Source organism: Erigeron canadensis, chromosome 1 (assembly GCF_010389155.1).
Source record: "Erigeron canadensis isolate Cc75 chromosome 1, C_canadensis_v1, whole genome shotgun sequence".
NCBI lineage: Eukaryota > Viridiplantae > Streptophyta > Magnoliopsida > Asterales > Asteraceae > Erigeron > Erigeron canadensis.
In genome coordinates this window covers 40,481,705-40,497,504 of record NC_057761.1, presented here as the reverse complement: position 1 = coordinate 40,497,504, position 15,800 = coordinate 40,481,705, and the positions used below count along the sequence as shown (strand labels likewise).

The window sequence follows — 15,800 nt, the reverse complement described above, 5'->3', positions numbered from 1 at the left end:
CGGAAAGAAACAAAATTACATAGCGTATATTTTCTTGATAATTACTCCATTAATCTAGGCTTAATTAATGTAGCCCATTTCATAAGATATATATTTAGTTAGTACCCAATATTAAAAATATCAAATATAATTAATTTGAGTCTCTAAGATACATATTTAAAAGGCAATGTTTCAAGATTTGAAGGAGGTGTTCTATGTTTTCGAAATGACTATATAGTATATAAAGATCATAATCAAATGGTTAGTTGTGATCAAAAGAACTCCATAAGATGGTATTCAGATGCTATTTAAAATTTTAAAATTCTAATTAGAATATTTTTCAGTGCTTGAAAAATATGGTTATTCAATAAACTGATAGCAAAATGATATAATCAAGAATAAAATTTTGTTTTGGTTGTAGCCAATAGTAAATAGGTAACTTTATATAGGCAACTTAAGTTTTAGTCTATGATAATTTGGTTTTGGTTGCAGCCATTGGAAAATGGGTTATGTACTACTAAATAAAAAGATAGTGATCGAAAAACATTCTTTGTCTATGTAAATAGTCATGACTTCCTATTGTGACTTGAAGTCCTAATTATCAAATAATCAATGATCAAATGCAAATATAAACACCTCTTAAATACTATTTGCTCGATAAATGGCAAAAAAAAAAAAAATGAACTAACCTTGGAGACTTTAAGTGCAGACTGAATAACAAAATTTGCATACTGGTCTTTTAGAAGCAAAGATGAATTTGGGCATCTACTTAGTTCCAGAACTATCGGATTAGATACATCTTACGATTCAGTTAAGCACTTTTCCACGACATTACTACCATATTAATTGCAGGATAGAGCTGCAACATTTCTTTGAAGGTACCTCACAAGGAAGGAAATTAACTCTAGTCCCACCACGTGTTGTAAACATTCTAACAAAATACCAAAATAAAAATATTAGTGTAATAGACAAAAGCTATAATATAGTAATAAAGACCACGAGTGTTAACCAATAGATAAAGTATTCTATAAATTCACTCACAGATTGGAGCACTATATATAGTTCGTAACATTAGCATACAAGATATTAACATTAAAAAAAAAGTTGCTAAAATGTTATACTCGTACTATAAAACATAAATAGTACCTTGTTAGAATCGGAATCAAAATGCACCGGACAAAACTATATAACATGATGACCAATCGGGCATAGTTGCTAGTTAGACTCGAACTATATCATGGAGATCCATTACCGTTCATTTCTTTTCAGCATCGATCCATATCATGCACCCTTTTTCATGGGATTTGAGATCTTTGTTTAGGGTTTGACTTATAATAATGATGGTGGTCTTTGCGGTTGTTTAATGTAACATTCGTCTCAGTAGAAGGACCATTGAGAGAGAGAGATATTTCACACAACGAGAGAGAATCCCCTCTTTTCGCATGCATACTTAAATAGTGGTAGGTAGATGAGTAAGAGTGGTAGTTGTAGCTCTTAAATGGTGATAGTTGTAAAATAAAAAAGTAGTCCTAATTCATAAATGGTGATGGTTGTAAAGTAAAAGAGTAGTCGTAATTCTTAACTGGTGGTGGTTGTAAAGTACAAAAGTAGTTGTAACTCTTAAATAGTGATGGTTGTTAAGTAATGGGGTAGTCGTAACTCTTAAAAATGGTGGTTAATATAGATGCGGATAGAATATCACAGCAGAAGATATTGACTATGTTGTCTTCACCGGATCCGTTTTAGAGAGCATCTCACGCGAAATCTAGTATGAGGAAAATCCCCAATTAGTATGGCCAAAAGCACGACAACATATCAGAAAAAAAAACCTTATCCTTTAAGACTTGAAGCTGAATTTTTCTAAATCCAAACCCCCATGGAAAGACTTTTTAACCATTGAAATACTAATTCAATGGTTCTTAAATAGTGGTAGTTGTAAGTCTTAGCACTACAACAAATATATCATTTATTCACATTCATTTCTTTGCACTTTTAAGAAGTGTGAAAATTTGTTAATTTGATCGCACTTGTAAATGTGTGAAAAGAACACACATTTAAAAGTGTGAAGAAATTTAAAGAATCAAAATCTTTTCACACTTATATATATGTATAAAAAACGTTCACATTTTCAAGTGTATAAAAGTATATAATTGTTCATACTTAAAAATGTGAAAGTAATTTGTGACACCAAGTTTTTTCACACAAAAGAAGTGTGAAGAAATTGAGTCAACGTTTTGTTTTTAGGGAGAGCTAGCCAACCTAAGAACGGGAAAAGATGAGCAAAGAGGGAAAGACTTTCCAACTGAACTTGACTTACCCGCATAAAAAACAACTGGAAGGTGCAATGAAATTTGGTCCTTCCGGTCAACACCCAAAAATCAGTCCCAAAAGTATAAATTTCAAATGAACTGTCTAAGCATTATTGTCTTATTTCAAAAATCTTTTGCTACGAAAGCAATCGACTTATCACATAATATGATAATAAAAAATAATTCTTGTAAAAGGATAGTGTCTTGTTTTCGTTTGTGAGATGGCACACGTATTCACACGGGTTTTAAATCTATATAGAAAATACATGAGGCTCATAAATAAATAAATATATATATATAGATACAATGGGCTCAAAAGAATGGTATGGTAATATGGGCCAAAATCTTTAGATTAATGGGCGATATTTCTTTTTTGCCTCCAGCCCATAACATTTTGGCAAATAGTCGATAAGTACGTTCAGAGGGGATGAAAAAAATCCCAGTAAAAGTACTCATTAGGATTCTTACACAACTTGTAATTTGGTGAACCACATTGCAACATTCCATTTAGAGGTCCACCCCCACAGCATGCTTCACTTACATTGGAAAAACCTAGTCCAATTTCAAAGAGCAGGAACATATAAATTAACCTAGTCAATCTTTGTTGTAAATTTAGTGTTTCTTTGTTTGAAAATGGACGATATGTTTGTTGATTAACCCAAAGCAATACATATTCCACATCGATCTACTTATCATTATTGAATTTTTGGTATGCAAAATAAGACAGTATATGAAAGAATTAATACCGTAAAGTTTTGGGTTAGCACGCAACTTTTGTACATTGGTATACACTTCTCCATAAATGCCAATTGCACCGGGGTACTTTCTTGGTATACTGTTTATCAAACGTTTCAAGCCAACATTGTAATATTTAATTTACACATGTTGTTTATTATTCCAGAGCATCGGTTAATAGGTGCTTTTTTTATGAGAACTCTGCCGGGAATACACCCTATAGGACCTATTGGAAAAATGGCGATGCGTCGAGCCCCAAGCTTGTAGATTTTGTCAATGAAGTTTGATGTTTCTTGTAACATGGCATGTACATATTCTTGCTTGGTTAGGTTGGTTGTTTCAGGTAAAAAGTAATAACGAAAATGTCATTCAAAACAGATGCCACTAAATATATGGATTTCGCAGTTTGCTTCTTGTGCAAATGAATTTGCTTAATTAGGCATTGGAATTGTTGTAGCTGGACTTGGATTGTTGTCACTTTCTTCCCATTGTTGTACATGAAACAAACATAATGAGAAAATACAAAAAAGATACAAGTAATTTATAGTTTGAAACTTTTTGTCTTACTTATTTTGCTATATTTAACTTCTAACCATTAAAGTTGAAGTCGTAAACTACATGGGCCGGGTTAGTCATCATACCTCGTAATCATTTGTACTGGGTTTCAGTGGGGTTGAGATAAGCTAGTATAAACAGGGGCGGATGTAGTTAGTAACGTACGGGGGGAAGTATAGATGGTGAAATATATGTTTGTATTTCTGATCACAAACTAAATGTCAATCCTATAGGAAAATGAATTTACAGGACAACCCGAATCACTACTATCCTATAGCATAAACTTGATATTATCATCAAGTAGAGGAAGTGAGCCATTGTCACCATAACTATACATCAAAGGCACCATTCTTGCTATATTATTGGCCGCCGTTATAAAAGTGGCTGAAAATGGATTGGAAGAAAGACACTCTTTGTTAAGACGTTTCCATGTATCCGAAATCAAGTTCATGACATGCTCACGTGCAACGTCGACGGAACAACCTTCATGTTCATTCTGAATATACATGATATATGATCCATCATTTCCATCTTGACTCTCATCCTGTTAGTCACAAGAACATAGATATACACTTAAAATATTGTCTACAAATCCGTTAATTCATCTATATACGTATACTAACTTGAAATTAAAAAAAAAACAAATTAAATTTACATCATTAATTAGCACACAAGGTTGTGTTTATAGCAAGATTAAGGACTAGGGGGACTTAAGTTCTTACTTGTGCACTTCCCAAATCATCCCACAGCCGCAGGATTGTTGCGACTGATGATATAATGTCACGGTTGTCGTTAATAAGGCCTGCTTGTTCCCGGGTTTTACCATCACCAAGCAGGAAAAAGCAGTGAACGAGCACAACTTCTACTCCGGAAGTAACAATCCCATTTTCCAAGTATTCTTTTGCGTTTAGAATGTGCCCTGAAGCAAACCATTTTGCTTCCACTAGGAATGCATTGCATAGTGTCGCCCACTGCAACATTATATATGTGTTCGTTTCATAGTTCAAGTTATTTGAATTAATCTTTTAAAAAGGGAAAGATTATGATCAGCATATATACCGAGTTCTGCAAGAAGCTAATGGGATTAAACCCATGTTGCTCGTGAACTTTGTTTGCGATTTCATTTGTAATGTCGAAAACAGCCTTGAAAGTTGACTTCATGTAGTAGGGAAGTTGTTCATTAGCTTTGATGTCCCATCTACATGTATATAATTAACATTAAGTTGTAATCATGAGGGTCGACAATATATACTTTTGGGTCCTGTAATAATCAATTACCTGTTGATGGCTTCTGTGAATATAGTTAGTTCTTCAATAGTGCCATAAACATCAAAAATGTCATCCATGATATATATGAGTGAGATCGTTTTCGTGAGAAGAATCCTCTGCTGTGAAAGGGTAGGATCAGTTAGGGCAGCCATAGACCAAAGGTACCACTTTAAAGGTTGGTCCCTCGCACGAGTTAACTCTTGACCAAGACCCAGGTCCTTCCACCACCTACAAAAATTGATGTTTGATGTAACTGAAATAGGCTCCTACTTTAGGTTGCATTTTGCACATGTCTGAGATGTTCATATTTGTTTTATATGAAATCTAAAAAGTGTGTAGTACTAGTTCTGTATATGTAGTGACTGTATTAGGCAAATCCAGATATATATTCTTTATATTAAGAGCTTATTATTAATGGCAATAATTAAATTATACAGAAAAAATGGTCTGTTTGATCAAGACGGCCCGAAGACTAGGTGTGATTACACCTGAAAAGTATGGGTGGTGGTGCGGTTGAAATTATTTTTTTGAATACAAAAAAAATTAAGTAGGGACTTATTTTTTTTCTAATTTGACTGAGGTATATTTCATATTTATGTGGTTTAATATGGGTAAATATGAAATTAACTCTATTATATTTCACAAAATTATTTTTTCTGTTTTGAAAGGTGTTTTAGAAAATTAAGTAGGGACTTACATTTTTTGTTTCGTCCGACAACTTTTTTCATTTCGTCTTGGACATAAAAAACTCAAGGTCAACCTTGGCCATACGTGGCTAAAGTTTGTTGTGTCCATTTATTCGTGGGGCCCAATTGATGCATTTTGTGGTGCCATCGTAATGGAGTATATGTTGCATACAATGAAATAGAGAAAGATATTTATGTAGTGTTTCAATCACGTACATTGAATAATCAAATAAAAAGAGATGATAGTGATAGAGAAAAATAAAATAAAATACGTGTGTATCTATTAGTGTTATTTGTATCTAGCAATTAGTACCTTGAGATCTGGTCTAATTCCTTTTGCCGTATACTCTGCATCATACTGAAATTCAGTTCTGCTAATTCTTGCAAGATTGTGCCATCAAAATACTTGATACATTTCTTTATATCAAACAATGGCATGGTTTTATGATATGGATTCTCAAGTGTATTTCTGATCATTTCAGCTTGGTCAGCATCAACATAATTCATCAAGTCATTCAAAAGCCGGTAGCTATAACGTTCAGCTTCATCGAGTATCATTTCACCTTTTATTCGTAAATGTGAAGCTTCATGTAATGCCATTAATCCAACAATGTCCTTATTCCATTTGTCCTCAAAGTTACCATCATTTCCTTTGAATTTCATAAATGGATCTGATGGAAAAGATTCATGTGAAAACCATTTGAATTAAAATAAATATGAGAATTTTTAAACTATAAGTACTTTATTCACATGTGAATTGTATATGTGAATATATTCGTTCACACATGAACTGTATGTTCATATATAATTAGTTTTTACATGAACCTTATCATGCATCTGATTATTTATATATAATTACCAGAGAAGAGATTTTACTGTATCATTTTAGTGAATAGATTTTTTTTTAAAAATACATAGTGAAAACGAAGGTTCAAACCTGCAGACACATGAAAACCATTCTGTCGTAACATCCGAAAAGTAAGAGAGACTTCATACAGATTGTGATGTACAAAAATTTCTGTGTTATTAAATTGCCGGTAACGTTTTATCAATATTATGTTGATGATATCCTCAAAGTGGTAATCAATTGCAAGTCTTTGGAGAGCATCAACCAAAATCAAATCCTCAAAGGTGTCGTCATCATTAACTAATTTGGCCATCAATCTCCTCACTTGTTTCACCAACCTTTCATGTTTTGCATCCTGTTTTTCCTGCGTGTACAATTTAAGGAAAGATCGAATTAGAATAGAGTGGAACTTTTAGGTCATAAAATAATCCTTTAATTAAAGTTGAATTGATATTAGTAAAACTAAGATCGATTTAGAGTGCGTTTTGTTGCATAGTTTTTTCATCTCTATGATAAATACGCTACATATGTTGTTGGAATATGTACTTTTTATCCTATAGGATATCGTAGTTTGGCCTACAAATTCTATATAGCGATCGACCCATGCATTTACCATTAACTATTTGTATCGCGCAATTAGCTATGAAGATCGATATATCTTGATGTAGAAACTAAAAGAAACGATATATAATTACCTCTGCAATATTAATATAGTTGATGTGGTTGCAGAAGAAGGACTCGTAAGGTTTATTAGAGGAGTCGTGTTTAATCAGCTGGTCTGAAGTAGTACTAGTAATTTTCCGTGTGCTGTTTCTAAGATCACTAGTGGTAGAAACTTGAGTATATTTAGTGTTAATGGGTTGGTATTGGATATCTTTATGAGCAGATATGACCAATATTGTTGGCAAACGACTTTGGTACGACGACAGTATTGATAGGATGGCCATTATAATGTTTGTGTAAGTTGGAACGAGAGAGAGCGAGGTGTGATAGCCAAAAGGTTAATTGATCGAAGCCTGGTTTTATAGGAGGGAATTGTGGTTGGTCGCGAGGGGCATAATGTATCATTTATATATTTAAAATAGTAATAGTAACTTCGCTTTGTGGGGTAAAGTTACTGTTCATAAAATGTATCATTTTTGAAGCATTTGATACTACTATTTATAGAGAGACATATGATATATTAGGTAAATTGTCACGTTTTTTTTTTAAGTCTTCTTGAATTTTCTTATCTTTTCCTTTTTAATATTTCCGTTCATTTTCAATCCTTCCTGAATTTTCTTACTTTATCCTTTCTGATTTTCCCTTTATGATTCTCATTTTGCATTTGATAAAAATCCAATTAACTCTTCTTATCACTCTGAACTGCTAAGCCCGATTTATTTTCTTCTATAATAATACACAATGCATTATGTAGTATGACAACTTAATTTTCATGTAGTCTAATAATAATGCACTGATCTATATTATATCTGGTTTTTGACTTCTTAATATGTGCAACATTTTACTTACACATTTCTTTTAAATATCACCTTCTTCATCGATATCTTTTCTTGAAGGTTTGTTACCTCGTCGCAACGCGCGGGTCATAATTCTAGTTTATCATAAGAATCAAGTAAAAGTGTTTTTTTTAACATATAAAATTTCTAGAAATTGAATACATATCGATTTCGCTTTTTCAAATTAAAGACAGCAATCTTAATCCTATTTCTAGATTACCCAAAAGTCAAAAATTGCAAAAATCAAATCTGCCTTAAAATTTACTAATGGATCATCAATTAGTTTTGTTCACGTTATTTTTGTTTAAGTGTCTTAATTTGATGAAAGTAAATAATTAATTAGGCTTAAAATTTGTCGTGGTGAAAGCTTCAGAAAATCAGTCGTATTCATTGAAAATTGTATATCTGAATTACATCATATTAAAGCGCTTTTGAGGTTTTTATCTTTGACATGTCTTAAAATTAAAACTTTTAAGTGTTCAAAATGCTTTTACATATTACAGTATCAACTTCTTATCTATACTCTTTTATAAAAATTATATAGGTGGTGTTGAAAGTTTAGAATTTTTGAAACATAAAAAATTACCAACTTACCTTTCCCCTTAAAACAAAACACAAATATCCACATTTGCTCATTCTTTCTCTGCCAAAACAACACAGACACAATATATTATCTCTTTCTATATACCAAAAGGAAAATGATTAATTATTAAGTCTTACTAAAAATCTTCCTAAAACCTTCAAAGCTTGACCGTCGTCGTCCATCATCACCAACACCACGGACACCGCTGTCCATGATATCCACCGCAACGCACGAGTACCATGCTCGTTCCCTATAATACATGTATTACCCATTTTCTATAATATCACCTAAAATACTATAATACTCTCATTCTTTAAAAATTTTACAATAGTACCCTTATCTCACTGTCATCATTACCGCCACCACCGGTTGTCACTCACCTCTCACATCTCGAATCCGCTACTATCATGCCATACTATCGTGAGGTAACCTGCTATTATACAATGCAATATAAAACATAAATCCAAACTCAATACCAAAACGGCAAAACATTCTATGTAAAATGTTAGAAACAAGGGCATTATAATTGGGGAGAGCTTTTCAATTGAAGCTTAAATATAAAGTAGTTTTTAAAAATATTTTAACCGGCCACCTCGGACATGACTTAATAGCTAACACTTTGAAGCAAATGTTAAATTCAAATCTCAGTAGTTACAATCTTAAAGATATTAAAAAGGTTCGAAATAAGAATATCTATTTTTTATTGATAAAATTGTAATTCATATAACAATAAATATCTTAATTGTACAACGTTAATGGTTCCATTTAAATTTAGGCATGTCCCATATGGCCGGATAGCGCCGTGTGGTCCAAGCGGTATCTAAATAATTATATCCACATGTTTCTCATGGATTTTTTATTCTATGATATTTTTAAGAGAGAATACAAGTGTAGTGTCAAGTGTGTACAAGAGTTAAATGATAGATATGTTTAATTCGGCTTCAAGCCGAAAATAGTTAAATAAGTTTACATTTTTTAAGTTTGGAAAGCATCATACATAAAACAACAATTTACGCATCATACCGTAAGTGTTAGATTTAGCCTGCATATAAGTAAATACGTTAAGAGATATAAACCGAAAGTAGTTCATAATAAAACACACAGCACAAGATACGTTAGCAAAAGTAACATAACAGAGATATTCATACCTTCAAAGTGTGTAACATCAAGTTCAAGGCTTGTGTAGGCTAGAAATTCAGCTCACCTATATATGGACCATATGATCTAATCGGTTACTTGGATGCCTAGCGTCACTATACTTTGTGTCTTTTGTTGCTTATTTCTGGAGGAGCTCTTCGGTCTGGACCACCACAATTCATGTTTCACTAGCTTCTTAAATGTTGAAGTTGTTGGAGGTCACCTTGCAAGCTAGCTACTTGGACCACCAAGGTGACACGCTTGATTGGAAATTAATGAAGGTCATCTTCCCGTTGATGGATCTCCGGGTGACACGCTTGATTTAGGAATAAAGGTTATCTCGAAAAGATGCGTTGGATTCACAACCAGGATGACCCGGTCTATCTATCCATCATGGGAGTGTCTTTGTTTTGTCTGAACGATGACCGAACGAGTTACGATATGTGAGTGTAGTTCCAAGTGGTTTGTTTGACGATCCGCCCATCTATTACCGCCTATCGAATTACTTTCTAGGTGTTATTTGCGAGTAAGTATACCTATCCATGACCACATCTAGAGATATGATCCGGTTGGGTTCCATTACATATAATTTCTTCATGGGGACAAAAATTTATGGGTGGTGGACCGTTAACAACCAAATGTCATTGCATTACATGTAAGCCCAACATATCAAAACTAATGAGCAAAATCTTGGTGGTAAATGTCGAACTTGCATGTGATGCAATCACATTTGGTTTTGATCGTCCACCACCCATGAAGTTGTCCCATGAAGTATCTATATGTGATGGAACCAAACTGGCTATTTCTAGACGTGGTCACGGACAGGTTTACACATAAGCAAACATCACCAAGAAAGCAATTCGAAAGACGATAACAAACATGAAGATTATCAAACAACTCACTTGAACTACACTCACGCAACCGCAACTCCTTCAGTCATCGATCAGACAAAACAAAGACACTCCCCTGATAGACCGAGTCATCCTCATTATGAATCCAACGCATCTTTACGAGATAACCTGAATTCCCAATCAAGTGTGTCACCCGAAGATCCATCAATGGGTTTCGAAGTTCCAAATTCGTCTTCAAGGAGTATACCGGAGGATCATTCCTTATCAATACAAAAAATGTTGATCCTCTAAACCCCCGTGGACAAAAGATCATGGCATTCGGGCTTCTAAACTCTTGTTGAGTTAACATGGGCACCATGTTTTCCCAAGTAGATATTCCCAAGGAACCGAAACAATCATACATGACCTTTTCCTCATTTCTCTCCACAAAATCCATAGAAACGTTGGGGTCATCGAGATTCGTGAAAGAATTTAAGCTTAACCGGCGACCTTATGAAAGGCTGGGTAAAATATGGGGTATAGGGATCGGAATCCTCCTCTATTGGAACCACGTTGGTGTGACCGTCACTGATCATTAATCATTCCTGATATGGTAATTGACGATAACTGAAATCCTAATGTCTAGTAAATACATAATTGACGTATTTACTCTTAAAGACATACTATAGGGTTTCCCATTAGGTGATTATAACTAAGAAAACTAACAGTGCACACATTAAACACCAAAGGAGTTGAATGTGTAAATACTCTCATTATAAATAGAGACATTAACCCTAAGTTAAAATTGATAAGAGACTAGTCCCTCACTTAATTTTGTGTGCCTATCCTCTAGGAAATTCGTGCATCACGTTCCATCCAAATTTCCCATCCCATTATTACTCAATCATCTTGTTTTGGGAACCCGGAATTAATAGCAATCATGTTTGATGCTCTAACAGGTTCCACAGGATGATCTGTGATATTTTATCACCAGAATCAAATCATGTTTATTCCAACATCCTCATCTTCCTTGTGGATAGATTGAGGACGAACAATGTCTGTCTTCTCCGGCTTGAAGCAATCAGCCTAAAGACAAGCATTGACCCTAATATATTTATCAAGCTAACAGTTTTCCCTTCCTTAACTATCCCATTCATAATGACATTGTATGGGTAAATATTAAACCTAAACACCTTATTATTGGTGGTTCTCATCATCACCACTCTACCTATGAGGTCATCTTCAGCCTGACCACTCTAATGCGTGATAGACCATAGTCGTTCGGATAAATGCATTAATAAAATCTCTATCCAATGAATCCGCATTAGTTCTTAAGTCACCACTTAGTGCTATTTCGCAAATACAATTCTTTGGAAATTCCTCTAGTATGATGCGACATTAATGACAATGTTCAGGCATTTTATCCAAACCTTAGAAAGCTTAATATTTAGAAAGTGTTTCAAGAAGGTAGCATTTGTTGTTTTTTTCGTAATTTTTTTTATCTAAACCTTGTAAAGTCTAAAAGTTAGAAAGCGTTTCTAGAACGGGAGCGTTTATGTTTGTTTTTTGCAACTCACTAAGAGAGGATTTTGAAAAAGCATTTAGAGCTATTAGGGTCCTTTTGTTTCCTGGATCTCTCTCCTTTTTATTAACATTTTTCTTTTTCTTTTTTTACTTTTTTTTTTTTAGCTTTTACATTATTAAATAATTTCTTATATTCTATTTATTTTTCTTTTAACTATTACTTTTTTTTTAATATTTATATTATTAAATAATATCTTATATTCTATTATATTTATATATTTTCTATAATATTAAAAACAATTTTATACAAGTTTCTGTTTATAACAAGTTAAGACGTGTTTTGAAACCACCCGTCCATCAGACATGTCTAAAAACTAGTTAACTAATATATGATTTTATTAAAGGCCCCAAGACAAGTATTTATTACGCCACCTATACAAGTATGCTAGTATTAATACTCAATTACTTTGGTAGGTGGTCTTAAATTCCGTGTAAGTGGATTCATTTAAGTTCTTGCTATAAAAACACCTCAAATCGATATAAATACTCAAACACTCACCGTACGGTAATACATTGATATTTCCTGTATGTTGGGTGTTTAAACACCTACCATACGGAGAGTATACATTAACACTTCCTGTATGGTACTTTGACTTTTCTGGTCACTCTAATATGAGCGTATAATGGAATACTTGCCAAAAAGTGAGTGTTTTTGTCGAATTTGTGGGTGTGTGGTGAGGGAGTTGCAGGGCATATATTTTCTTGATAACTACTCCATTAATTTAGGCTTAATTAACGTATTCCATTTCATAAGATGATTTGTCAAAACCCGATATTTAAGTATCAAATGTACTTAACTTCTAAGATACATATTTCAAAGGTAGTGTTTCAAGATTTGAAGGAGGTGTGTTCTAATGTATGTTTTCAAAATGACTATATAGTATATAAAGATCATAATCAAATGGTTAGTTGTGATCAAAAGAACTGCATAAGATGGTATTTTTTGAAATGTTAAAAATTCTGGCTGGAATATTTTTCGGTGGTTGTAAAATATGGTTATTCAATGAACTTACAGCAAAATGATATAATCAAGAATAAAAGTTTGTTTTGGTTGTAGCCCATAGTAAATAGGTAACTTAAGTTTTGTTATATAGGTAACTTAAGTTTTAGTCTATGATATTTTGGTTTTGGTATTGTTTGATCAAATAATCACACTATGGCTCAACCGGAGGTGTGAGTTGGGTTGTTGGTGTTTATCGGCGATTCTCTTACGGTCAGAGGGTCGAAGACCGCTTTACACCGGATGATTTTGTTGTGTCTAAGTCGATTCGTTCGACTTAGGGTTTAAGGGTTTTGTTTAGAGTTTATTCGGAGGTCGAATAAACTAGGTGTGAGGGTTTTAGTTTATATTCGTATCATGCGTATGATGATGTGTCGTGAGGCTTCCTCCTCTATTTATATAGATGGTAAATAACTTGGAGAGAAGGATAAAGAGAATTAGGGTAAATCTCTTCCTCCTTTGTGAATATCTTGTTTCCTTTTTGAGGAGATTTGTGGTAATCTTGTTACTTAATAATCGTGGGAAAGATCTTTATCCGATCTTCTTGGAGCTAGGTAGTCGTTACCTTTAGAGCTCCGGGGCTATCATGTTGAACGGAGGTCGAGCTCCGTTATAGGTATATATACTTATCACCTGTACGAAGGTAACTTCGTATTCTGCTTCTGCTTCAAGTACGGAGCTATCAAGTCCTAATAATGAAATAATCAGTTAGAAAATGCAAATCTAAACACCTCTTAAATACTATTTGCTAGATAAATGACAAAAATATGAATAACCTTGAAGACTTATGTGCAGACTGAATAACAAATATTGCACACCGATCTTTCAGAAGCAAAGATGAATTTGGGCTTCTAATTAGTTCCAGAACTATCGGATTTTAACATCTTCTCACGATTTAGTGAAACACTTTTTCACGTCATTACTACCATATTTTGAGCATCGATCCACATCATGCACCCTTTTTTTCATGAAATTTGAGATCTTGGTTTGACTTATAATAATGATGGTGGCCTTTGTGGTTGTGTGATGTAAGTATGTAACATTGACTTCTATGGGAGGACCATTGAGAAAGAGATATTTTCATATTTCATACAAAGATAGAGAATCCTTTTTTTTCTCATGCAAATTCTTAAATGGTACTGTATGTGCAATTTTTGAGCACCTTTTATTGTTCGTCGTAATACAATTCCAAGGGCTGATTATGATGAAAAGAAGGCATCATCAAGGTCGTGATGATGTCATCATCACCTCGTGATGACGTCAGCAAGAGGCATCTAGTTCGTGTGAAGGAAGTCGAAGCCCATGAACAAGATGGAAGCCCAACCCATTTCTACAGCCTATATATACTAGAATTTACTAACAATTGTGTTTTAACGATTTGAGTAGGGGTGTTCATCAAACCGTCAAACCGTGAAAACCGGACCAAACCGGGGTACTTGGATTGGTTTGGTCGGTTTAAGTTGTTAAAGTCTGGTCTGGCGTTTTAAGTTTTAAAAAACCGGGTTCCTTGGTCCAGTTACGGTTTGAGCAAAACGTAAACCGTCAAAAACCGGACCGGACCAAAAGATATATGTATATTTATATATATATAATATTCATCAACTTTTACCAAAGATATTCTATTTAACATTTATATATTTTAGTAGTATGTGCAATATATTACCAGATATTTTAGTTCAGATATATTGTAAAAGATTTTTTGGTAAACACGTATAAGATATTCTATTAAACATTTATTTATATCATATAAATCTACTTTTATTTTCATTCTTTCCTATTTTTCATTTATCCTTTTATTTTTTCTATCTTCATTACTCCATTGTTTTTTCACTCAAAGATTAAAGTTATAAGCCTCGAGTCCTTCATCCCCTTTATTATTTCATATTTTGTTAGTATAAAACACAATATAATTATAACTTAATTAGTGCTTTTATTAATAATGTTAAGATCATAGTGTTCGTGATATCTATTTGTGTAATAAAAGAAAGAAAAAATCTATATACGGAATATATGCATAAAAATATTTTGAGATAAAAATGAAAAGAAAAAATGATCACGAAACCGTTGAACCGGTCAAACCGGACCGGCTTACATGGTTTAGTTTTGTCCGGTTAGACAACACAATTGGTCTGGTTTGGTTTAAAATATGTTGAAACAGCAAATCCTGGTTTGGTTTGAGATTTAGTCAAAACCAGACCACGAACACCCCTAGATTTGAGTTACAATTGTCTCTACCCCGTGCGAGATTTGAAAATTGGATTCAAGTATTTCAAGTTCAAAGCAAGTGGCAATATCTTTTTGGATTGATGGAGCCTTATATTGATTATTCCCAACGGCTTTTGGCAAATTACGAAGTTCCTCATTTTGACTTAAAATTAAATCCATTGTTTCCAAAAAGTTTCCTTTGAAAAGAGATGTTTCCCTCTCATCATGACCACGAAAAGGTAATGCACATTTCAAACAAAATCTACAAGCAGAAACTGTAGCATTTAAGCGAATTCGATTTGCACGCCTCACGACATCATCTTGTTTATGAAAAGCCATTTCAATATTTTGCTTTGGATTTACCAGATCCTCACAACTTTTAAGAGCTCTATTGTGATGACTATTGATTTCACCAACATGCTTAACAAGACTCTTGGTTTTGTTCCAACAATTAAATCCTTTTATTGTAAATGAATCACCCCCACTTTGGTTCCCCACATAATCACCACATAAGTAATGTTACACAAGCAAAACGCTTTGTCCGCTTTTACTCTATACTCTAACCAATTACCATACTTCCCA

The 15,800-nt window shown here is 33.5% G+C and overlaps 1 protein-coding gene and 1 pseudogene across 1 annotated transcript; both read right to left on the bottom strand.

The window, feature by feature from the left end:
* Positions 1–2,600: 2,600 nt before the first annotated feature.
* LOC122592301 lies at positions 2,601–3,661 on the bottom strand (annotated as a pseudogene).
* Positions 3,662–3,758: 97 nt separating this feature from the next.
* LOC122599361 ((3S,6E)-nerolidol synthase 1-like) lies at positions 3,759–7,471 on the bottom strand. The gene is made up of 7 exons (XM_043775009.1): positions 7,076–7,471; positions 6,471–6,744; positions 5,847–6,204; positions 4,857–5,075; positions 4,638–4,776; positions 4,301–4,549; positions 3,759–4,122 (listed from the first exon to the last, which is right to left on the bottom strand). The coding sequence occupies exons 1-7, from the start codon at positions 7,325–7,327 to the stop codon at positions 3,850–3,852; spliced, it is 1,764 nt and encodes a 587-aa protein (XP_043630944.1). The 5' UTR covers positions 7,328–7,471; the 3' UTR covers positions 3,759–3,849.
* Positions 7,472–15,800: the final 8,329 nt, after the last annotated feature.